This window comes from Emydura macquarii, unplaced genomic scaffold (genome assembly GCF_026122565.2).
Source record: "Emydura macquarii macquarii isolate MOO-44397 ecotype Brisbane River unplaced genomic scaffold, CSIRO-AGI_Emac_v2 contig_374, whole genome shotgun sequence".
NCBI lineage: Eukaryota > Metazoa > Chordata > Testudines > Chelidae > Emydura > Emydura macquarii.
Window position 1 is genome coordinate 6,436,492 of NW_027130511.1, and position 24,705 is coordinate 6,461,196.

The following is a 24,705-nucleotide window of genomic DNA, read 5'->3' on the forward strand; positions in this document are numbered from 1 at the left end:
ATATGTCTCTAGGGAGTACAGGAGAGAGATGGGGAGTTTGCAGCCCTGGCTTGGCTGAGGTGGGAGCTGCTGCTGCTCTTTTTGGTCTTGATTTTATTAGCTCTTAGTTTGACTGACTTGTTTTTTTGTTTTTGTTTTTTTGCTGTACCCCAGGAGGGGCTTATACAGAAAATGCTTTCCCTTTATGACCAAATACTTTGGTGTGAAATGTGAGAACCCTAGAACTGCAGAAATGAAGCTAGGAACTAGTAATGGTAGCTTGTGAGTTGAAGGGGGTCACTTTGTGTAAGGGACTGGGAACCCCCATGGTTTAATCCCAGCTGTATGGCCTTGGGCAAGCATCTTCCTTGTTCTTCCTTTCTGAAAACTAACATTCAGCCTGACTTAGGGTGGCTGTAAAAATTAACCAATGTTCAAGTATCACTAGTAACAGTTTCAAAAAGATTGGGGGTGGGGCGTGCTTCACCAAGAGAGGAATGGGTATTGACAGCGTCAGGTGAAATGGCCCTGTAGATGGTATTTACAGCAACTCCCAGCTCTGCTTTTGAAACGTCTTTTCTCTTAAGCTCTTGTGAATCTTGAATTTAGTTTTGATGGGGGAGGGGAATGTTGTAGTACTTCTATTCAATACAGGAAGCAAGAGATGTCTGGCAGTGAGTTTGCTATACACCCCTCCTGTGCTAACAGCATGAGCCTGAAGGTTTATGGTGAGGTCTCCTTGGGGAGGAAGGACACAGCCATGGCTAGGCAGGGGGCTTGTTACCATTACCATTTAATATTGTAGTAAGGCTTGCTCATTGAGGCAGAGCTTATTTCAGCTTAAAGGGACTGTTGCAAGTTCCATCTTACCTTGCTGGGCACGAAGCAGGAGGACTCATGCGGTATTTCTTCCTCTTTCATTCCTGTACCAGCTGTAAGCCTTCTTCTCTACATGTCTATGTGCTCATGTACTGCTTGCTGTTACTCAGCTCCCTACAGTTAAGCTATACGCTCTGTATGAAACATACTAAATAAAGCTGGATCCTCCTTCCATGGGGAAGGGACAATTTTCCATCTGGCTGTTATTAGGTTACCTTGTGCTTTAAGAAAATTACCAGATGGACTGAGTTGGTGAGGACGTATGCTTCAGAAAGCCCTGGACTGTACTTTAGAGCTTCAAGTTTGGTCAGCACCTGCTGTTCTTGTGAGGAGAGCTGGCTGGATCAGCTGTTGAAGGTTGGTTAAAGAAAGGCCTGTCTTACCCAAGGGAGGAAAGTTTTGCTGCTAGGCTACGGTACCCTTTTGACCACCATGTCATTGTGAACAGTGGGCTTCAGCTTGATTGTTAGTAGTATGAAGAGAGCCTAGCTGCTCAGCTCCTTTCATCTGGTGCAAGCCATGTATTTCATTCCTGCTCTAAGTGGGCTTTGGCTGGCATAGACATATTGACCAACCCAGAAGATGAATGAGAAGGATGGTCTTCTGGGGTTCTTTGCCCTTCCCTAGAAAAGCCCACCTGTATCTATCCCTTTTGGTGCTTGATTGGGACGCAGCATGTCTTTTCCAGAGAGCTAGCTTCACCGTATAGCCAGACCAAGAAAAGTTTAAACAGCACCAGTGCTTTGGTTTTACTGATCAGCAACAATGAAAACAGGGGCAGTTTTCATTTTGTTCTCTGCACAAGGCAAGAGCTATGCAGATGGGAACTTTATTTTCTAGTGTAAAAGGACGAGGAAATACTGATGTGATACACAGGTGCAGTAAGAACTAAATCTAGATACAGGTTCTGTGTTGGCTGCACAAGAACACAAACCCACAACTGGTTAATTACAAAACAAACACATTTGAAACAGTCCATAAAGAAAGAAACCCTTCATTTCTTGGTTAGTTCTGAGCAGTATCAGAGATAAAATGTAAATGGTTCTGTTGCACCATATAGTAACAGAAACAGGATAAATACTGATGTGTATGGAAGGGACTATGCAAGTCCCACTAGCACCATCTCAGCCCTGACCTGGAGGCTGGAGGGAAAACTCTGCTCTGCAGAAGTATAGGAGATTCAGTTGCCTTCTTGGCCTAAGCTGGGTTGCTCCTAAGCAGATAGTGCCTAGGCTCCGCCCTGAGGGAGAGTGGTTGTGATATGAATAAACATCTGTTGAGGAAACCACCAAGCATTTTAAACTCCCTATGGAGTTTAGCTTGGCTGCATAGAAAGAGTCTCCACCTTGTTTTGGCAGAGCAGGAGCCACGCTAGAACAGTTGCTGACTTGAGTTGGATCATAGACTCCCTCCTGTGCAGATTCTATACATTAAGACAGGGGAACAGTGCAAGACTATTAGAGCACATGGTGCTCTTTCAATCAAGCAGACTTACGAGTAAGACAGAGGGAAAAGACCAGGTCCTGCTACAATTGTCCCCTGGATCGATGGGGGGCTCTGGCTACTTCAATCACAAGGAACAAGTGGCTAAAGCAACTGGCCCAAGTCAGTAGCAAGAACTTCTGGAGTTGGACTACTTCCCATCTAGTCTGGATTTGTGTCCCTTAGCAATGTAGAATTCTTTTCTATGCTGTGGTTTCTTGGCCTTTATAAGTGACTATTTTAGGGAGGCTCATGTTCCAATTTATAGCATACCATGTGTGAACTAGCCTTTCAGGTGATTTATGGGGTCAGAGGCTGGTTCAGGGTTTTACCTGAAATACTGTGACAACATTCTTCACGTAAAGCAGCTCTGGTAACAGCAAACAACTCACCACTCCTTCTTTTGCTACTGTGCAAATAACTTACTGCTCCTTTATGTGCTAAACACAAACTACATCCCAGACAAGGCTCTGGAGTCATCTACTCTAGCAGGCAGGGTATAGCATACACTATAGAGATATACTGTACATACACAATGGGTAGCACAAGGGGTAGGATAATCACACCTGAACACAAAGCATTACACATCCCCCAGCTATGCCAAGTAATGAAATGCACTAAGCTACTGCAGAGTGGTTTCGGAGCAACAGTGGAGTCTCCTGAGACTCAAGTATTGCATAGACTCCGATGGAGACATGAGCCCGCTTTTCAACTGTCAGCCTGGTATATTTATACCATGCCAGAGCACCGTAGGGAAGGAACACCTTGGTCTCTGCTTGATGTATCATTCGTTTTAAGACAGTTGTAGAATTAAGTTGTTGAAGGGTGTGGAAGAAGAGGCCGTCTACACCAGAACCATAAGGGTGTTGTTAGGAAGAGCTGCATTTTGAACCCAGCATTCGTATTTTAAAAATTGTCATGCTAACAGGAATTCAGCTCTTGTTAAAGGCCCTCTCTCCCTGTAGTCCTGCTTGACCACATACATAATGCAGGTATGGTCTAGCCATGTATGGAGGCGTTTCCTCCCCCAGGCTTTCAGAGCTGCATGGACTAGGAAACAAGAGGAGAGACTGAAGAGGAGGGATTTAAACACATTAAAAAAAACCCCACTAGTGATGTTTTTATAAGACCTTACTAAAAGGACTCCAAGCTAGTGCTGGACAAAACCCTGTGCCCTGGTCTCCACCCAGGTCACGTTTTGCTCTAGAAACATTAAGGCTTGACCCAGCTCCATTGCCTTCATTCATTTGAATAACTCTAAACCAGGGATTCTCAAACTTTTTTTGTTGGGACCTCCTTTGAAAATATTTCAGGCTGGGACTCCTCATGCCATTCCACACCACCCTTACTTCTGTGCTGCTGCGGGGGCAGCCTGCCTTCAGAACACCTAGCCAGCAGCTGCTGCTCTCTGGCCACCCAACTCTGAAGGGCTCTGGCTGTCAGCCATGCATGAGGCTCACAGCCACAGCATGCGTGGGGGCTGACAGCTCATAACCTCCCCCATAGTAACCTTGCGACCCCTTGAGGGGTCCCGACCCCCAATTTGGGAACCCCTGTGCTAGCTAAACTCACTTTTTTTTTTTTTAAATAAAAACAGAGGTTTGGGATTGGAAAGGCCCAACTTCAGCCATAAGCTACAACATGGTCCCATCTTTGAGTCTAGCAGCCAGGCTACTACTTTTGGGGGTTGAAGGAAATCGACCAGAGCGAGCAGCATAGGCAGAGGAGAGAAAAAGACAGAATTGCTACTTAACTTAATAACCTTAATTCACTAGTTATGTACCCAAAGTTTATCATGGCAGTGGCTGGACTGCACCAATACTCTTTGCTCCTGGGGCAGCAACCTTCTGCTCTCTGCTACAGTGATCTTTGCCACCTCAGCAGGGAAGGTGGCATTTATACTGAACTGGCTCACATCTTGCTATAGTCACCATTACAGAGTGAAGAGAGAGAAAGCAAAGAGGGGGAGAAAAAAAATGACCAGGTCATTTCCAATCTCCCTGCACTGCCCCCTGAATAGGAGATACAAAAGCACTAAGCAGTGGTGGTTCCAAATCTAGCATGCAGGCAGCACCAGAACAACATAAGGTTTAGTCCACTGAGAGGGCTTGTGGAAGATACAGCCATGGTCTGACTAATTCACTCAGCTTTTTCCAAGGGAGGGCCTTGACCACAGCTGTGATAGTCTATGATCTGCAGTATGATTCCAGCTTTTGTGGCTAGGACCATCCATGAGACCACCAAACCTGTTACACCACTGCACCTATTAAAGCCACCTCTGCCCTGGAGAACACTCCTTTGGGGAACATGGGTAGATAGTATTCTCTTTCTTCTATCACTGTTCCCGCGGGGGGGTGGGGGTGTGTGTAGAATTTAACGGGATTTTTGTAACTAGTATAGGATGTGAGTTCTGTAGCACTTTGTTTTTGCTGTATACAGACTAACACGGCTACCCCTCTGGAACTGGTATAGGATGTCTTTTTCCTCAGCCTGGGGGTTGTCTCCCATGGCCCATCCTAAGAATAGCAGCCATTGCAACACACACAAATGAAACTCCTGATGTAGCCTATCACTTACTAGAAGAATAAGGAAGGAGGGCCATTACTGCTGAGATATAAGCAGTACATTATCAAGGTATATAGACCACACTCACTGTGGATCTGCATAGGAACAGACCAATGCAACATCTACTCCTTTAAAAGAGTCAGTAACAGATGCTTCAGAAGAATTTAAACCCTCCTGATGGATTTAAATGTGCAGCTACACTGTGAAAGAGGATGTTCTTGTCCGGCCCCCGCTGGTGAATGCACTGAAGGATGAGGAGTAAGAGACCTTAGAAAAAACATCTACCTGCCACTCATTCTTTTAGACGTACACTTAATTTTCTATACTATTGGTCTCAGTTACATTCTGCAGGAACAAGCCAGTTTAAATTACAGGGTAGGACAAAACGGTTTGTTTCATCCATTCTATACTGTGAAGCTCTTTTCCTGTCACTGAGCTTGCCTTTGCCCTGCTTCTGCAAAAGAATCATTAGCATGCCTCTGACTCTTCTCAATTGCACTTGGCTTCTGTCCATCTACAGGGAATCAAGGGTGAGATCTATGAAGGGACTTGCTACTCTGAGTGTCACAGAGCCTCACTTTTAGGCACCTAGAAAAATCACAGGCATACCACTGCAATACACAAAGCCAAGTTAGGTGCCTAGGCACCTATACAACAAATGGGGAGAAATAGGGGCCTTAGAATGCAATCCACAAGAGCTAACGTGCTAGACCGGGAGCTGCCTAAGCTACCCCATGGGTAGCTGATCCACAAATGGGAATCAGCCACTTGGAGTCAGACAGCTTATGTGTTTAAGGTATTTCTTGAGAGAATGAGTTAGGCACCTGCCTTGCTCCACACAAAATGGCAGGAGCTGCCTACCTTATAACTTTTTGCCCAGTGGTTACAGCACTCACCTGGGATGTGGGAGACCCAGATTCAATTCCACGTCCCTCCTCCCCCCCCCCCCAAGGGAAAGAAAAGGTCTCCCCCCTCTCAGGGGAGTGCTCTAACCAGGGCACCATTGGGTATTCTGATGTGGGGCTCCCTCACTCTCTTCTCTTGAAGCTGTTCCATGGTGGCTAAATACTTAAAACAATCACTGGGGCAGAATGAGAGAGGGAATGACCAGTGGTCAGTAGTCCAGTGGCTAGGGCCCTGGGAGGTGGGAGACTTCTGTTCCCATCTCCCTACTTCAATCACTATTTCATTATTTATGTTCTGGAGATTGACATCTTGTTTGTTTTTGTTAAATTCTTCAAGATTAACCCACGTCATTCTGGGTAAGCAGCAAGTTACGCCATCTCCCTATTCAATCTTTCTTCCTGGTCATACACCATGCTGCAGAAAGGGGAGAGAGTTAAAAAGGTGCCTGAACAGACAAACTGCAGTGATAAGCACAGAGTAACGAGCTGGTGGTGAAAGACTCTGATTAGGTACCTGTAAGGGATCAGTTAGATCTCTGCAGAACAGTACTTTAAGGGCCAATACTGCTTTAACTGGCGGAAGAGCTTTGTATACTATTACTTGAAGTAAGGCCTCCTTTTACACTACTGAAATAGCTGCGGCCCACCCATGTTCTGACAAAGGCTGTAACTATGGTAGATAACTGGGCAGAATCATGCTTCCACCATGCACTCAGGCAAGAAAGAATACAGGAGTGTTCTAATGTGATCTGGATACAGCCAGATTTCATAAATGTTTCAACACTTTTTGTAGTGTAACAGGACCTAATGTTAAACATTTCACCAGCCCCTAGCTCTGTCAACAAAGCTCAGGCTTGACCCACTCACCCCTTGCTACCCACCTCCCTCTCTGAATCAACTCTGCCATGAGCTGCAGCGCTCCTGGTGTGCCAAGTTCAAGGCCCCCCCTGCACATCTGCCAATGCTCCTTAGTTCTGACCTACGGCACATTGATTGCTCAGCTATACCTCTCTTTTGAAGGGAAATTTGTGAGCTGTCAAGGCTCTAGTCAGGTGGAAGGGCCAGCCTCTCTTGCTGGAGAATGGTAAAATTACCATAATTGTTGTTGAATGCCATATCTGTAGGAACAAACAGGAGGAGGATAGGTACATAACCATGCTCCTAGGACAGGGATGGACAGCTGCAGACAAAATGGGCCAGACTGAAACATTAGGAGAGATGGGATACCCTGGAGCAGTGATTCCCAACAGACATTTCAGTCTGGATTGGGCTGGTGCCCTAGGTTTAACTTGGGCATAAGCCTCTGGTTGGACTCTTGGGGTGGCAGCACAGCTCATTTATTTCTTCCCCGCTTACCGACCCAGCCCTTGGGTTGCTCCAAAACCATCACCTTTGAATGAAAGGTGTGGTAGACCAATGCATGAAAAGGCTGGGAGCTGTTACTCTGCAGCAACAGTACAGCACTCCATGGGATTTCAAACTGAGAAACATTACGCCACCCAACCCTCAATAGCATTTGTTTCCTGAAAGCATCCTCAGGGGTACCACAGGGGATTTGCTGTGACAGTGGTGCCCTGTGTTTTCATAGTGGCAGTATGCCTCATTTTTAGGGGCACGTCAACAAGCACTAGGCACCTATAGACATGGGATGGGCGTGAGCAGGGCAACATGACCACAAACCACCACCTTATTTTGCTTAAGGATTCCCTAGCAACCTGGCCCTTTGAGCAGAACACTGTGCTGGAGCCTGGACCCTGGTGGTTTAGTGCTTGTTCCAAAAATTCCCCAGTGGCTCTGAGCATCCCGGAAAGGGAGCACTTCCTCAATGGAAGATATGGAGCCACATTCTGTGAGGGGGAAGTGCAAGGTGCCATAATAGTAGCTTCATAAGTGCACGAGCTAAAGTGGGAATTTGAGGTGGTGGTGGTGCCTTGAATATTCCAGGGTTAAGCAAGTGGCCAGGATGGGAAGGGTTCCCACGCTACTAATGCTACAACCCAGTAAGGACAAAGTGAAGCTCTTTCCATCCTGGAGAGAAGATGCTTGTGAAGGCTGCTCATGTGCATCAGATTCACTTGCTTCCTGGTGGAGCTTGCACCTCAGGGGCCAAAGCTTTCCCCAGCAGCTTCTGGTAACCACCATTGAGAAGGGAGTGGAGGCGGCACAGATTTCCAACCATCCCACTGACGAGGCATCCATCACCACATAGAGAGCTGTCCAGCAGCCTGTTTCCACATTACAACCACATGGAAATTTCCCAAACAGCCTGCCACGAAGGGAAGCATCCACAGCATCTCACAGGAAAGGAGAGACACACCCCTCACGGAGTCAGTGACACATATGGGGATAGGCTGCAGACTGATAGAGTGTTAGCATGGTGGGTTAACTGTGTAAGAGGCCCTCGTCACCACTGACAAGTTGCATTTTCATTAGTGATGCAAGTATTAATTAATCCAGGGCTTATTCCTCCTCTCCGCAGGCACAGGGAATGGGGAAGGTGATTGTGTATTTCACTCCCTCCCTCCCCAACAAGAATGACAGTAGCAAAATATACAGAAGTTACAAAAGCAGAAATCCTTCCTCCACCAGAGGCAGGGGCCTTTCCATTCCAATACCCTCCTTAATGCCCAGGAGCTTTGAGCTGGCTTGAGACCTTCAGCATAAAATAGGAAGAGGCACTGTGGATAAAATGCCCCGCTTGTGTTCTTTGTCAGCCCAAAGGATTCCATGCAAAGCCTGAACTCTGCTGGCCTGACTTGCTCCACCCCTCACCGCATGGCAGCAGGAGCCTCCCTAAGCACCCTGCAGCACTTTCTCATCAAACGGGCAGATCTGTTCTCTTAAAAACTTGTTTAAAAAGTGCCCTTCCTGAGAAGACAGACAGGTGAATTGTCTGTGACCCAAGGATACAGCTCTGGGGTAGGCTTGACAGAAATACGTTGGAAGACCAGCCCTCCAATCCCACTTCCCCATGTCGAGCTTGCTACAGGTGGATCCAGGTCTCAAATGTGGCCAGCAAGGAGTCCATGGAGCCAGGCACAAGGCATGGCGGTCTTCACACCCGGATTTGGTACCCATTGAGGTCTGGCATGGCTTTGGATTCGGCAGGCTTCTTCTCACCAGACAGCCTATGAAGAAAGAGGGAAGTAGATATTCAGGTGCATTCTCAACTTCTCCTCTGACAGGGTAACCCACACAGATTGAGAGGTGCCAATGCCAATGGCCTGTGATGGGATGCTAGATGGGGTGGGTTCTGAGGTATTACAGAGAATTCTTTCTTGGGTGTCTGGCTGGTGAGTCTTGCCCCCATGCTCAGGGTTTAACTGATCGCCATATTTGGGGTCAGGAAGGAATTTTCCCCCAGGGCAGATTGGCAAAGGCTCTGGGGGTTTTTCACCTTCCTCTGTAGAACGGGGCACAGTTCACTTGCTGGTGGAGTCTCTGTACCTTAAAGTCTTTAAACCATTATTCGAGGACTTCAATAACTCAGTCATAGGTCAGGGGTCTATTACAGGAGTGGATGGATGAGGTTCTGTGGCCTGCATTGTGCAGGAGGTCAGACTAGATGATCATATTGGCCCCTTCTGACCTTAGAGTCTATATGTGAGGTGCCAGCACAAGAAGGGGAGTTTCATCCCCTTCACCAGATCCCATACTGCTGGAGGGACGGGGGGCTCTTCTTCACCCCACTAACTCCCCCAAGAGGATGGAATATAGAGTGAGAAGCCCAGCACCTCCACTTGAGTTATTTTCCTGGGAAGACAGATTTGGGGTAGGCCTGAAAGCAGCCTCAAAGGCATACCAGGTATCACTGACCAATGATAGCAGTTCAGACTTTTCTTTTGCGGGTCTTATTTGTGACCCACCCTACATTAGACATTAGATGGGGTCACCCTCCTCTACCTGCAGCCCACCCCAAATTCCAGCTATCATTTGAAAGTGGAAAAGGAGCGACTCATGTTATGAAATCAGCGTCTCAGGGAGCAGGAGAAAGTAGTTCCAGAGCTGAAGGGGAGAGAAAGTGAGGAGGGACATCAGTGCAGATGAGAGACATCTCCCCAGTTATGGAGAATGCCAAGAACGTTCTCAGAAATCTGCTTTATCCAAGGGTGTGAGGGGATGGAATGGAAATCCTATAGCAGAACTGAGAAAGATTTTCCAAACAAGCCATCCGCCAACCCCACTCACCGCCTCTCCCCACGGCTGTTGCGGCGGTGCGGACTGGACTGGCCCCGCTGTGGGGAGGACACATCTTTCTTCCTATCCTTGGTGGGAGATGGTGGCCCTGTTCCTTTGCCGATCTGCAGGAGGAAAAACAGCAAGCAAGATGGGAGATGAGCCAGGGCTAACAGTGGCTGGAGAACACAAGGCCCAAGGCACTTCATTGTCTGGAAAGGGGCAACAGTAAGATGAAGAAAATTAAAAGCAAGAAAAGAGAAGGTGATGGACATTATGTATCTCTGCTGTACTGTACCCTGCCTGTAGAGAGCCTCAAACACACCTTTCCACCCAGAATTTCTGAGCAAGTACATACCTTGGCTCATGTGTTAAGTGCCCACCAGAACATACATGAGGGCACAGGATTCATATTCCCAGTTCTTGGGCAAGAGCTGTATCCTGAGACACAGCATCTACACCTGTCAAGTGGAGAGAGGTCTGTGCCCCACTGACGCCAGGATCTACAGAGAGGAGAATCCTTACTCCCACCCCTTTCCTCCTCCTCCTCCCCAACTCAGCAGGATCCGTACCTCCCAGCATACTAGTGCCAGGATCCAATTAAATGCTAAGGCTTGGGTACCAAGAACAAAATTCACACTCACAGCCTCGGAGAGCAGCAGGCAGGTTTCGCCAGCACCTCCCAGTTTCTCACCTTCAGCCTCATGTCCCGGGCATGTCTCTCAAGCTCCTTGCGGAAGTCCTCACGACCCAATTTGTCAAGGTCCAAGATGGAGTGCTTCCACTCAATCTGCTCCACGCTGTGTGGGTCATGGGACACACAGTGGCCCAGCTTCACTTTTTTGAGGGCGTGCCAGCAGCGGCGGTATGCCTCCTCATAGTCGAAGATCAGCTCACTCAGTGTGCGGAAGGTGGGCGCCTTGTACATGAGCTCCTCACGCCGGCTGATGCCCAGTGCCCCATAGCGGCCCCCAAAGTTCACCCCCAGCACAATGTGGCGGAAGTAGTTCCCTGAGAAGTGAGTTTTGAAGCTGATGGGGAAACGTTCCAGTGTGGGCATGTTGTTGGTGAGGTAACTGGCAATGTCAACCCATTCAGGAAATTAGCGACGCCAAGAAAAGCAGTAACTTCTTCCTCCCCATCCCCCAAAACATCTCAGCCAGACTAGATTGGAAAGCAGATACACTGCTGGTGACAAGTACCAGATTGATAGCCATGGAGACCAAATCCCATCTATCGCCAGAGCAGGTACAGCTCCAGCCCACCACGAGACAACTCGACCTTGCCCTAGGATCAGCAGGATGCTCTGTCTCCACTCAGGCCTTCACTTCTCCAGCAAGGCAGCTAACAAACGGAAGCCAGTTATAAATGGCACTTTTGTGGTGTGTACACCTGTCCTGGGAGGAGCTGGGAGGAGCAGGGCCACCATCTCATTTCACACAGAGGCCACTGGATAAGTTAGCTAAAGTGATCCTCACTATCAGCCTAGGAGGGATTAGACCCAGTGCACCTTCTCCTGTGCCATTGAGGTTTCCCGACTGGCATTTCATAAAAATACTGCATCTGAAGACAACTAACTTTCCAAAACCCACAGGCCAATCAGCTTAGCTTTCAAATGTTTCCCCATCACTGAGGCAATTCCAATCTTTAAAGAGACATGGCTCCAGTTTGACTCAGCCTGGAAGGTCCTAGAGGAGATGTGCTTCCCAGGATTTGAGAGGATGGAAGGGTTGGCACAAGTCTGGGACTAAAAGCAAGCATGACCCAAGCCTGCAGCTGGGGTAGTAGTCACTGTGCTAGAGGGGCAGACATCAGGGAGAGAGTCTGACAGGTTCCCTTCCATGTCTGCCTGCACTGCAAAGAAGAAAGTGCAAAGTGACTTACAGTGAGTGAAGCATCCCCACTATGTACAAGGGAGTTTCTGACCTGATGCTATTTCTTTCCTGTTTAATCCCCATATCCTCCTCTCGCTCCCCCAGTTATGTTCAAAAGGAACAAACACTAAATTTTAAGGAGTGGGAGAAAAATGACCCTAAAGAACTAGCCCTGCTACTCAGGTACTCTGCTTGGCCCCTTGCAATGCACCAGTAGCATGGGAAAGGCATAAGGGAGCAGGGGGAGAATGCATTAGGGTGGGTGCACGTGCATGTTTCTAAGAGGAAAAGATACATTCCCAGGATCACAGCTTCCAGGCATTTGATTGGCAGGGCCTCTTTGGTCATTTCTTTGGCCAGGTCCATCAGCCTATTAGACAGCACAAGGGGGAAGAGACAGACGAGGAGAATTAAAGGGGTTTGCATTGAGCAGGGCTGGTGAGTTCAGTCCTCATGTGGTGTATATGCAGGGCAGGTTGCAAGGAGAGAGGAAGAAAAGCACCATTAAGATAGAAGGGAGAGGAGAAAACCTTTCAGGAATAAATTAAATTCAAACTCCATCTTTTGCCATTCCCCTCCAACACTGCTGCTATGGAGTTTCCCCTCACTGAGCCAAACGGGATCTACACGTTATGCCAGACTCTACTCCCAGCAACTCTGGAGGCATTCCCTTTCATCTCGATGAAGTTCCTCTGGATTTATACCCATCCAACCAAGATAAGAAGCCTCAGCTAGGAGGCCAAGTTCCAAAGAAACATTTGCTTTACCACATCTGAAGGCAGGGAAGGGCTGCAGAAGTACTGCTCAATCCTAGCTTCCCTGCATTGGTCACAGGTGGCAGAGCAGACTCTGCCTGGTCCCATCGTAAGACCTTTGGAATGCCCAAATACCCACCCACACCTGCTGGCTTGGGCCAGCAATATTAACGTTGGCACAAGGGTTTGGTTAGCAAACTAAGAGGTCCCCAATTGTGTATGTGGAACCCTGGTGCACAAAGATGATTGACTTCATCCTGTGTACATGCTTGGGGGTTTACAAGGCACAGCAGTCTGGGAGTGTCCACCACCGCCATTCTTCCCTACACATTTGTTTTTCTTTACAGAGTGTCAGTCACCAAAAGAGTCTAGCAAGTTCACACTCTGCACCAAACACACTCGAGGACTCTGGACAGCTAGAATTGCAGAGACATTTGGCCTTTGGAGAGCTTGTTTAAGGCAGGGCATTGTTTTACTTTACAGAAAATCCACTGGAAGTCCATGATCTAGATTATAAATTAGAGGTGCTCAGAGACTGGACACTTCTGGCAAACAGTTTACTGACTCTTGGCAACAAATCCAGCCCTCATGCTTGAATAAGGCTAAGTTGTGTCTCTGACCAACTGCACACTGAGCAGAGTCCAGCTCTTGTGCTAAACCTCCTCAGAAAGGACAGCACTGTGACACTGAACAAAACCCCTAGAATTCAGCCTGTACTCTTGGCCAGACTCACTACCGGGGGAGCAGGTAGCAGAGGTGGCAAGCTCCCCAACAGGAAGGCAGGAGCATGGGAAAGGCTGACATCACTTACCCGGTCAGAGGTCTGCTCTTCTTAATTTCAAAGAACTGTGTCCCAGTGTGATTGTACCTGGAGGAAAAAGGTTAAGGGGCCATGCAGCTTGGAAGAGAGATGAGAAGCTAGAGTTGCCCACTTCTGGCAATCTGCCTGGAGGAATCTCTTTGTACCATCAAGGTATGAGTTACTGTTCTCACAGGGACATCAGGATCCAGCAAGCAAAATACCAGCAAAGAGAAAGCATGCATTTCCATTTGGTTATTCCTCCCACTTGCATTCTTTGCCATTCCATTTCCTGCCTCCCCCCAAGCCAATCTATTTCCCTCCCTATTCCCAAATGTCCCTGCTGACAGCACATTTTTTTCTGGTCAGCCTCCTCTCCAATAGCACAGGCTCCCAGAACAGAACAGGGTTTAAACCATCCCTCTTTTGCTGCTGCTTGCAGGTGATAATGACCAGATTAACAATGCCAAAGCTATCTTGTTCTCATGCTGTCTGGGACCCATCCCAAGAGCAGCACAGCCCCAGGATTAGCAAAAAAAAAAAAAAAAAAAGGTGCTGGCAGACTCCCTTGCCACCCTGAGTCAAGATTGAAACTGAGATGGCTTCTTATTCCATCAGCAAGATAAAAATGCACTTGTGTTGCACATGCCCTCATCCTCCCCCCATCCCAGCATATAGACGTGCAAGGGTATGTAGGAGTCTTGTTCCCAGGCCATACACATACAGGCAGCTAATATGTGCTTCAGAGTTGGTCATCCACCTGACTCACAAAAGCAGGAGTGACTATCTTGTTCTGGCCACCCACAGAGCAGAGAGCACCCAGTAATATGACTCAGCATGAAGCCCAAATTCCCCACTACCAGCTCACCCAAGCTTGGCAGAGGAGATTAGCATCTCTTAATCCCAGGTTCTAATCTGTCCCAGGCCCTCCCTGCAGAGTTAGGCAGGCCCAGCAACTACAAGAGCCTTCATGTAGGATGTTGTAAAAGGAACAGCCACTTGAATTCAACGTGTCTGGCTGAAGGAAAACCTACCACACATTAGCTTGGCCCTGCTCACGCACATGCAGCTGTGACAAAGGGTGTAACCAAAGGAGACACAGTTGGGCAGAATTAGAATGAAACAGCAAAACCACTCACTGTTGCAACTTCAGTTTCCTGCTTTTAGGAAAAAAGTTTCATTTCCCCTTCTGGCTGAAGCAGAGTCAGCTGTTCTCTTATTGTCAGCTAGGGGAAGGTCTCCTTGCTCCCCCTTCCTGGATCATCGTTCCTTGGTGTCCATGATAACAGTAAAGGATACTGAAGCTCCCTGATGTAGCGCTGTATGGCTTCCAGGCGCTCAGGGATGGGGGTGGACGGCTGGAGCGCAGGCACACTCGGTATGGGAATCTGAACGGGGAAAGCAGAGTGAGTCACAAGGCAGACGTCTCCTGAACCTGCCAGCCCCTTTGCTGAATGCACTGGCACATCACCATAGAAAATGCATTCTTCTGTAGCCCAAGGATCTAATCCCTTTTTGCTGTCCACCTGAGATATTCCTTGAGTCGATAGTCACTTCATTCTTCTCTCCCCAAGTTGATAAACTGGAGGGAATTCAGAGAAAGAGCAACACAGAGTTGTCAGAGAGATGGAGGGATTGATTTTTAAAATGAAAAACTAGAAGAAAAAGTCTGCAGAACTTAGTGAAGTGACCACCAAGGATAGACACAAAATAGTCTACAAATATCTAAAAAGCATAAATACAAAGGAGGAAGAGGAGCTCAGAGTGGTACATGGGTATGAGATGGAGGCATAGAATGAAAATGTAGACAATCTCAGTAAGAAATCTGCAACAGCAAGAAGTATCAAGTCATGGAACAGACTCAAGGGAAGGGGTGAAAGCCCCACCTCTTGGCACTATGAACAATAGAAACAAATTGGGAATGAACTTGCATTGGCAGGGAGACACTCGTTCAATGAAAGATAACGGAAAAGCAGATTTGGTGTGACTATGACAGGAAGAACTCTGTACCACAACTTCCCTGAGCCTGCTAAGGAAGATTACTAAGGCGGTTTTGTCAGTTCCGTTCTTCAGGGAACATGCTGTTACCCACCCCTTGTATAACAAAAAGTTAGACACAGTGCCCTCCCTCTGGTCCTTCTATTGTATTTGGTATCTGTCTTTAGACAGCAAGTGGCTCAGGGGAGAGGCTGTTTGTTGCGTGCAACTCCCAGCACTGGCAGTATTTACACATCAGGGAGCTGCAAAGTGTTTTAAATCTTTATTTTCTCATGCATATTTTTTTTTGTTTTTTTATTGTCCAGTCTTAATATTTTTCCAATAAGTCAGTTTGATAAAGAAGCTATTTTGTTACTGGTGCCCATTTCCCAGCCCCTCTCAGGGAGACAAACTGGAACTAGACATAAAAACCAATGAAGTGTGGTGCCAGCTGCTGTCTCCAGTGCCCTTTGTGAGCAAAAACCTCACTTCAGTCCCCCACTGGGAATGCGCAGAAACACCAGCTCCTTCTATCGCAACCTCTCCCAGTAGGAGCCACTGCAAGGAATGGGAAGCAGCAGATGCTAGATCCCCAAAAGAGTGTGCTCCTATCCCGGGGGGACATGAAGCCCCGTGCATCATTCTTTAGAGAATCTGGCTGTCTCTGAAACTAATGCAAGCTATGTTGATTTAGAAGCTATGAGTTAACATACTGAGTCACAGGAAATTATTCCCAAGCAGAACCAATGAAAGAGGTAAAACCAGGGCAGGCCCAGCATTTAGCCTTATTTCATTTCTTCAGTGGGTGACTTCTGTGCTGTGTTTATGTAGAGATAAACAGCTAAAATTAACTCCCTGGGCTAAAGCAGGGTTCTGGTTAGATACACATTAACAGCACACTTTACTGGTTCCTTTTAGTTACTCCTCTCTCTGCTGCTGGAAACTGCTCCTTGCTCTCAGATCCCCTTTCCCTCTGGGGAATATGCAATACCCCAGAGACAGTGTAATGGAAACCACTTCACTGGAGGACTAGTTAATGTAGAAGCAGCACCTTAAGTAATTAAGCTGATGAAGTACAGTGTGTTCTGGCTCTCAGATCTGGGATTGCAGCCCAGACTGGGCTATGGTTTCCTTGGTGTCAGGTCTCCATTATTTCGCTGGAGAAGAAGTGGGGAGGAGTGAGAGAAGGGAAGGGATAAGAAATCTGACCCTCTCATCCTTGTGCTGACTGGATGGGTGGTGATAATACTTTGGCATTCTCCAGCATCCTCCATTCACAGATCTCAAAGAGTACAGACAAACTTATCTTCACAGTCCTCAAGAAAGTGAATGGAAATTTATTTTAAACACAGAAGGGAACAGAGGTGGGATGCCTTGCCCATGGTCACCCAGCAATTTGGTGGGATAGCAATGCAGGTTTCCTGGGGCCCGCTGCTCCAGTCACCAGAACACATGCTCTGCAAGGCAGGCTTCCTATCTCAATCTCGTCTCCCCTTACTGTATGGTTGGATTACATCACAGCACTCCCAGACTTGTACACACTGGTATATTGTATTAAACTCCTGCCAGACACAGCTGAGTCCCAACCCCATCAGTAGTCAGTCAGCCTTGGGAAGGTGGCCTGGTGAAGATCTGAGATTTCCATGCATAAAATGAGTCAAGAAGAATGAAAGCAAAACAGATGGAAGAGAGGCACAAACAGACCTGCTGCTCCCTCAGGGAGGAGGTGTTTGATAATGTAACTTTACAAAAAGCTGTTTCTCTCCAAGTACTTATATGGTCCTATCGTAGTAGCCAAGCTCTAGCTACTCAGACACTGCTGCTGCTGCCGCCAGCAGAGTACTGAAGTTATTCAGATAGCAGATTTATTAAGAAAAACCAGCCTCCCCCTCCCCACCATAACTAAAGCTCAAGCACGCACATCCCAGCCTACCAGTCATATATGCTAAAAACCAGCTTCTTTTGCTGGGTGTCCCCCCATCATCACTCACTGGATACAAATCTGTCTGTTTCCACCTGTATACCTCTGCCTTTGGAATGCAAGATCTTTACAAATGCATAGGCAGACATGCTCTCTCCCTTTGTACTTCACCACCCATGGAGCCACAGACGCTACATCAGCTCTGCAGACAGACACACCACCACCTCTTCTACCAAAAAGAGCAAGGCCAGCAACTGCCAGCTGCACTGTACCAATGTTGTCACCAGCTTGGCCTTTAGAAGCTGAAGGAAACTGAATAGAGTGGCACCACTGCCCATTTCCTCAGTGGAATAACTGGAAAGCCAGTGGATTACTCTGAAAGGCTGCCCTGACCTACCAAGTGAGAGAAGGTAGGAATGATATGGTGAAAGGCAGCATAATCCAGGAGGTAGGGGAGTGCACTTCAAGTCAAGAGATTCGGGCCCTTTTTCTAGCTCTGCCTCTGACCTGCTGACGACAACTTGGGCAAGTCACGTCAGCTTTCTGTGCCACATTGTGATGCTTCCTGGGGGTACCCAGTGTTGTGAGGCACTTCACTAGGAAGCTTTATCTATACCTGCCCGGGGTCAGCTCTCAACCACCACCAGCCAGGGGCAACACCAGCACTCCCTTCTAGGCTTATGCAGGTCCCACTCTCTATCTACAGGTTAGCAGTAGATGGAGTAAGCCTGCTAACCTGCTGCTCTAATCCCAGTGCCCCTGAGCAGCCCCGATCCACTAGACACTCACAGTATGCACAGATACATTGGTTCCAGAGAAACATTATACCCCAGCTTAGCAGTTCCACCTCAGATCACTGCTCTGCTTAACACACAGCATTTAGATATGGTTAGTGAAATCAGATATAAAAATTCATTTAACAGAGCACAGAGATTCAAGTAATAGCAAGTAGTAGTAGAAACAAACTGTTACATATAAAATAAAATCATAACACACATTCTAGAACTAGACTTAAACCAGATACTCATGTCTTGCAGAGCAATGCTCACCCAAAGTCCAAACAGTCTTTTACGGCTAGGCTTGGCTGTGACCCCTCATTCATGAGACAAACACACACACTCGGCCTGTCTCCTAAGTGAAGGATCCAGTGTGTTACTTTGCTTCCCAAGATACGCAAGTCCCATCTTTTGTCTTCATTCATAAACAGGGCACCCACCATCCAGTTTTGTTTTTTCTTGTAGATTTTGCAACTTTTCGACTGGCACCTGGCTCAGTGGACAACAGACCTCCACTGTGAGGTAGACAATACACATGACCAGACACTGAGATAAGCGTTTGTTGCCTTGAACGTGTTCCTTTCAGGCAGGAGGATGTGTCACCTCCTGGTGATCTGCCTTACCTTCATGACCTTAAGAACATCATTTTCAGTATAGATACAATATTTGTAAAATATTATCTGTACATACATTTCACAATGATTATGGTAACTGGTGGGCTCTTGGTCGTCAATAGAGACCTCACGTGCCACCCTTAGGTGAACTATTATCCATATATCTGATTCTAGGGATACCTGCAAAACCCCATGCAGCCCCTCTGCCTGTTGGCACCAAGGGGTCACTGTGTCACACTCATCAGTTTCCCCCATCACAGTGGGGATTATACTTAATTTCCTTCATAAAACACTCCAAGATATACAGCTAGAGAACTATAAAACCGTTATTATTAACTAGTGAGTTTGAGGCCTTGCTCACTTTATCCCATTTCGGCTAGTATGGCAAACAGAAGGCTCCTAAGGAAAGTAACAGATGTTTCAGCACTTGTTCCCAACACAGTCTGCAATGGAAGAGAAATTGAATAGATTGGCTAGAAGAAGCAAGACCACAGAGATAGTGCCGTAGTATGACTTCCACATCACAATGCTTAGCAAAGCTAAGACCAAAGTCCCCCCTCAGATCAAACTGCAAGCAAATCACTAAGGATTACCTTGTAGGGAAGATCACTGACCTCTTGCAGTTAGAGAAGGCCTGTTTCCTGGCTTGAAGAGGCCCTTGTCACGAGAAAAATCATAAAAATGCCTTCCTCATTTGTCACCACATGCAGTCACTGAAACCCTTTTCACTACTGCCTTTCACTCTATTTGGGATAGCAAAACTGGACTAGTTAATTTCTCTACTAATCCAACTCTGATATATTTGGGATCCCAATACAGCAGGGGAAACACACAAAAACACACAATTTGAATGGGGGAAAACTCCCAGAATCTTTCTACCCATGTTAGATTTGGTAAAGGCTGTATGTTTGTTTAAAACCACATTTTGGGGCCCAGGTGCCTGACATTAAAAGTGGGAGAAGTGTCAAGTTATTACAGCCTCATTTAGGTTTTGCAAATAAAAACAGTTTTGCCAGACCCAATGGAGAAAAGTTTTTCCACTATTTAATTGTAATTAATTCAGCAAAAACAACTGTTGGGATTCGCATGGTCCCCTGCAGTGTCAGGCATAAGACACAGCAGCTGTGGGCTAGGAATGAGAGAGCTGGAAATGAAACTGACTAGAGACAGAAGTGAAAGCAAACAGGCTACTTTCACTGAAATGCAAGGAGTAAACAGCCACAGCTGTGAAACAAACTTGATTTTAAGAATACTTCAAGTTTTACTGCTGTTGGACTCCATCCATCAATAATTCACCTCATTGTACCTAAGTACTCCAGATTGCTCTAGAGTCATGTGATCTTTAACCACACATGCCATGATACAAGGGCCACTAATATGAGGGAGTGAGAAAAATGTCAGTTTTAAGGCCGTTTCACTCAGGAAGCATTTAAGTCGTCAGAACCTTCACATTACACCTCTTATGCGTCATCCACAGGGACGTACAGTATGTATCAGGTGTGGATGAAGTTTACTTGCATCTCTCCAACTGGAGTGGGAAAGGGCCCTTGCCCGCAGGTGACAGTCTGGTACAGCCCAGCGAAACAGCAGCATGAAGCAACAGTTTGGGAATCCTCCTATAGACAATACCAGATTACACACCTGGACAAAGACAGCCCCGGATGTGTTCATGGATGTGCAGCACCAATGAGCAGGAGGCAACTATGCTCTTTGCACTGGGTGATAATGCTGGCCAGCAGTGGAACAGCCTCCCCTGCCACATTAACATGAACTTAGCAAGAGCCAATATCTAGATATTTATATGGATAATTAGCTCATCTACAAATTACGGACTGAAGAGCTTCCCAGAAATTTGTACCTGCTTCAGGGCACAAGCCAATTGCAAACTGACAGGGGTTATTAGGAAACTTCCCCTGTTGGCAGGTTATTCCTTTCCTGCCCCCTGCATCTTCATCCCCATATCTACAGGAGTCACACACAAGCAGTATGGTATCCTGCCACTGCCACTCCTTTCGTGAGCTAGAATCTCAGCTTTCATTTTTAAATAATAAAGTCTCTAAGGCAGAGGTGCCTGTCTGAATCTGCTAAGAGCCTGAACCAATATAAGAGAGGGATCTACTCTTCATCTCAGTGAGTGTTAAATGATCAGCATTGTGTATCTGAGTTAAGTGTCATTGCTAACTATGTCACTACTGATCAAGTCATATAAGACAGGGAAAGGGGAATCATATTATGAAAATCTACACAGCCTATAGTGTGAGACAGCTCATTCCAGTGGCGCTTGCGTGTAACACCAGTTTCTCCCTCCCCCAATCAAAGAGCCAAGCCTAACAAGCCTTGCAGAGCTCAGCATGCCACTGTGGGAGAGAGAAGCCTGGCAGATCACATGTGATGTTTTTAAACACCTGCACAACATACTGCAAGTACATCTCATTATAGTGTCTCAAGGAGATGGAGCTTATTTTGTGGACAGAACTTGGAACAGTACCAAAGTTTTCCCCAGTTCGACCCGTAGGCGTCTTGTATTGACCCTCATCCAAGATAGGATCTTGGATTAGTTATACCACTGGTCTAATCTGCTACAGGAACTCCTACATACCTACCAAGACCCAATCAGCCTCAAGAATCTAATGGGCATCAGCCTCTCACAGGAGCCAGCCCTGCAGCATACACTTACTAAATATACTTTCCTGCAGAATATTATTGCCAGGATTCTAATCTGGTGCATCAGTTTTTCAAAGAAACTAGACCCGTTTCTGTGCATTTCGATACAAATGCTGTTCAGAGACATGGAAACATCACTACAGGCAAGGATGGGCTCTTTCCATTCCCTTGCCCCGATCCCCCCTACCCCATTCTCCCCTCTGTGTTCCCTGTGAGTTGCTGAGAGACTGATGAGTAGCACCCAGATGGTAGAATGTTTTTCGCACCAGCCTCACTGAATACAGTGCACAAACCAGGCTACTAAAAATAAATGCTTGGCCCAGCTTTAAACTTGGTATTGTTGAGAGAGCCCATGCCACTTACCTCCACTGGCTGTAGCCCATGGGCACTGATGTTGCGGAATACAGTTGCACCTAACAATGGAAACTAGCGGGAGTTCTTCGAAGTATGACTGCAACGGAGACTACACTGAGTCTGTTTCACTCAGCCTCCCTCTCCTCCCCTTCCCAAATCAGTCACTTTTGCTTTAGGCAGAACCTAACTAAGTTTCTGTCAAAAAGGCACCCTCAGTGCTGATCCAGGCCATGTTTAAGAGAGACAGGAGAGAAAAAAGGGTTGGAGTATGTCTTGTGGTTCGAATAGGGGACTGGAAACCTGGGCTCTGAAGTTGCATTACTGGCTCTACCACAGACTAGTGGTGAGAGCCTAGGCAAGTCACATCATCTTTTTTGACTCAGTTGTCTCTATTTGTAAAATGGGAACAAACATATCTACTTCAAAGGACAGTTAAGAGACAATGAGCATTTGGAAAGCACTTTTAACCTGAGGATCTAAATATATACCAGAAGCCATGCACATACAAAATGGCAACATTTACAAAGATTTGAGGCCCACATGCAAAGGACTTGATACAGCATCGAGATTAAGTTGTATTATCTTAGGTTCCCCTTTTCGCAGGATGCTCAGCAGGAGCGCCAGAAAAGCCCTTTGAGGTCATCTAGTCTGACCCCATGTTGGCAGCAAAGTCTCCTCTACAAAAATTCTACAAGTGTTCTCTAATCTGCTCTTAAGTCTCTTGTATCAGAGCCACCTTCTCATGCAAAAATTCCCCTTGTTGTGGGGAATACCGTCCCTCATGTCCAACCTAGGTATTTCCTTTTATAGCCTATAGCTTGTTCCTGTTTATGATCATTCAGTCCTTTTCCCATCTCAAGTATTTAACCAGTTATAAATCCCAGCTTTACTCCCCTTTTCTCCAAGATGCACATATTCAGTTTCTTTATTCACCTAACACAGGTCACATCACCTTGTACTTTTAGCGGGTTGCTCTTCTGGATTATTTTTAATTACAATCTTTTAAGAACAAAGCAATCCAGCTCAATACACAAAGCTCCTGAATGTAGCTGGAGCACTGTCAACCCCTCTTTCAGGCAAGGCAGGTTGCCTCTGAAGCTAAATCCCAGTTCTGTACTCAGTCTCAGGGCTTTTCCCCCTTTGCTCTAAGGTTACCATACATGGGGCTTTTTGCATCACCACAAGTAGTATCAGAGCACTTAAATGGGAAAATGCTATTAAATCAAAGACCAAATCCCAAACCGGGCAGGATAAGACTCCCCCCAAAATATGGAATCCCAGTACTTGTTTACACCTTTATGGCTGTGTTTCCTTTGAGTGAAACCCCCACTTCAGGATCATTGAGCTGAATTTTCCATGTTATACAAAATAATCCCAGATTCTCTGCCATTCTCGGGGGGGTGGGGCAGGGCCGGGGGGGGCACAACTGTCTGAAGCCATGCCATTTGATGTATTAGGATCTTTCAAGAATTCTCACCTTGGGTAAGTCAGTGGCTCCTCGAATCCTTTGCGCCACGACTTCTCCCTCAGGGTGGATCTTGGCCACGTGTCTCCACATTCTCTCCCAGGTGGGCTCATCGATGGGTAGCCCTCCTCGGTTCACAAAGAAAGGAACTCCACCGTCTCGCAGATCTTCATCACCATCCTCTTCCTGCTCCTCCTCTCTCTGCGTTGCCTCTTCACTGGCCTCACAGCGCCTGGCGGCAGCAGTGCCACTGCCCCCCGGCTTGCCCCCCGGCATCCCAGCCCCTTTGCAATTTGGTGGCTTACAGCACAATACCCAGCGCTCCCCTCAGCCTGCCAGAGACAGAGCAGCACATGGCAGCCGGAGTGCAGAAGCCCTTTAAGGGGAAAAGGGTGTGGCTCAGTCACATAAGAATGAGTGCAATATCACGGTATATTCTACCCAACAGGAGGACTGTTCGGTTTCCTCAGGTCAAACCAGAAAGGAAGAATCAAAGGAGGGCCCAGATAAAGCAAATGAGGTGGCCTGGAGACATACTATAGATCAGGCTTTTGAGAAACGTGGTCACCCTTGAGCAAGCAGCAGAGCCAGCACTGCCTCTGAACAATGACAAGGTCCAGCTACAAACCAGGAAGGACAGCAGGGGGCTGTATATGCAGATCAGGCCACCAAAAAAAAAAAAAAAAAAAAAAAAAAAAGACAGGCTCCACCGCTCTGGTGGTAAGAGATCGCCAAGTAGAACGAAGCGGAGCAGCAGATGGATGAAGTGCTACAGCCGGGCACAGCACAGCGAAGGGGCAGGGGAGAGCAAAGCTGACGGCACAGGCTAATACAACTCCCGGCGCCTCAACGTGTGTGTCTGGCTGGAGGAAAATGAACCTGCTAGCGTCGCTGCCTGCCAGGCGCCGGGGGACCCGCAACCCCCCTGAGGCAATCAGACTGTTAGACCCGGACAAAAGCGAATGGCCCCAAACAAGGCAATCGGAGCGCAGCCTTTGTCTGCTCCTAGGGGCGGCAGGAGCGAGCCGGCCCAGGGGCAAGTCCGGCTGCTAGGGCCCCTTCAAATGCCATCTCTGCTTCCAGTCCAGCGCGACACGCCGCGGGCGGCGGGGCGGGGGCTGCTGAGCTCACGGGGGGTCACAATGCAACAGGAGCCGGCGGCCAGAGCCGGCGGAGCCCCGGCCCCGCTGCTGGGGGACAAGGAAGCGCAGACCCGGGGCTGGCTCCTGCTGAGGCTGCAGACAGAGGCCGGGGGGCAGGAGGGACTCGCGCTGCGGCGGGGAGGCGGGAGACAAAGGCCCGCCGGCTGGGCAGGAGGCGCCGGCGGCAGCTGCTGCATGCGGAGTAACAAAGACCCCGTCCGGGGCTGGGCTGGCTGCTGGGCGGGGTCGTCCCGGGACTGCCGCGTCCGGAGCCCAGGCGGCACCTCCCGTCCTGCTGCCCCGGCCCCGCGCCGGCGCTGGGATCAGACGCCCGCGGGCTGCACCGATCGCTGCTGCTGCCGCCGCCGGCTCCGCTCC

At 47.7% G+C, this 24,705-nt stretch overlaps 1 protein-coding gene across 1 annotated transcript; it reads right to left on the reverse strand.

Moving 5' to 3' along the window:
• Positions 1 to 5,493: 5,493 nt before the first annotated feature.
• Positions 5,494 to 24,696, reverse strand: VASH1 (vasohibin 1). Its single transcript, XM_067532777.1, has 7 exons — positions 23,198 to 24,696; positions 14,714 to 14,802; positions 13,427 to 13,483; positions 12,156 to 12,230; positions 10,681 to 11,062; positions 9,999 to 10,111; positions 5,494 to 8,938 (listed from the first exon to the last, which is right to left on the reverse strand). Exons 1-7 carry the CDS (start codon positions 23,459 to 23,461, stop codon positions 8,866 to 8,868), a joined length of 1,053 nt encoding a protein of 350 aa, XP_067388878.1. The 5' UTR covers positions 23,462 to 24,696; the 3' UTR covers positions 5,494 to 8,865.
• Positions 24,697 to 24,705: the final 9 nt, after the last annotated feature.

Bases quoted from the DNA above. Each gene is read 5' to 3' on its own strand.
- VASH1 (XM_067532777.1), bottom strand. From the start codon at position 23,461: ATGCCGGGGGGCAAGCCGGGGGGCAGTGGCACTGCTGCCGCCAGGCGC. The intron at 12,231-13,426 runs GTAAGTGATGTC...GCTGTCTAATAG, and splicing joins AAGAGCAGACCTCTGACCGG to GCTGATGGACCTGGCCAAAG. The intron at 11,063-12,155 runs GTATCTTTTCCT...TGACATTGCCAG, and splicing joins GAAGCTGTGATCCTGGGAAT to TTACCTCACCAACAACATGC.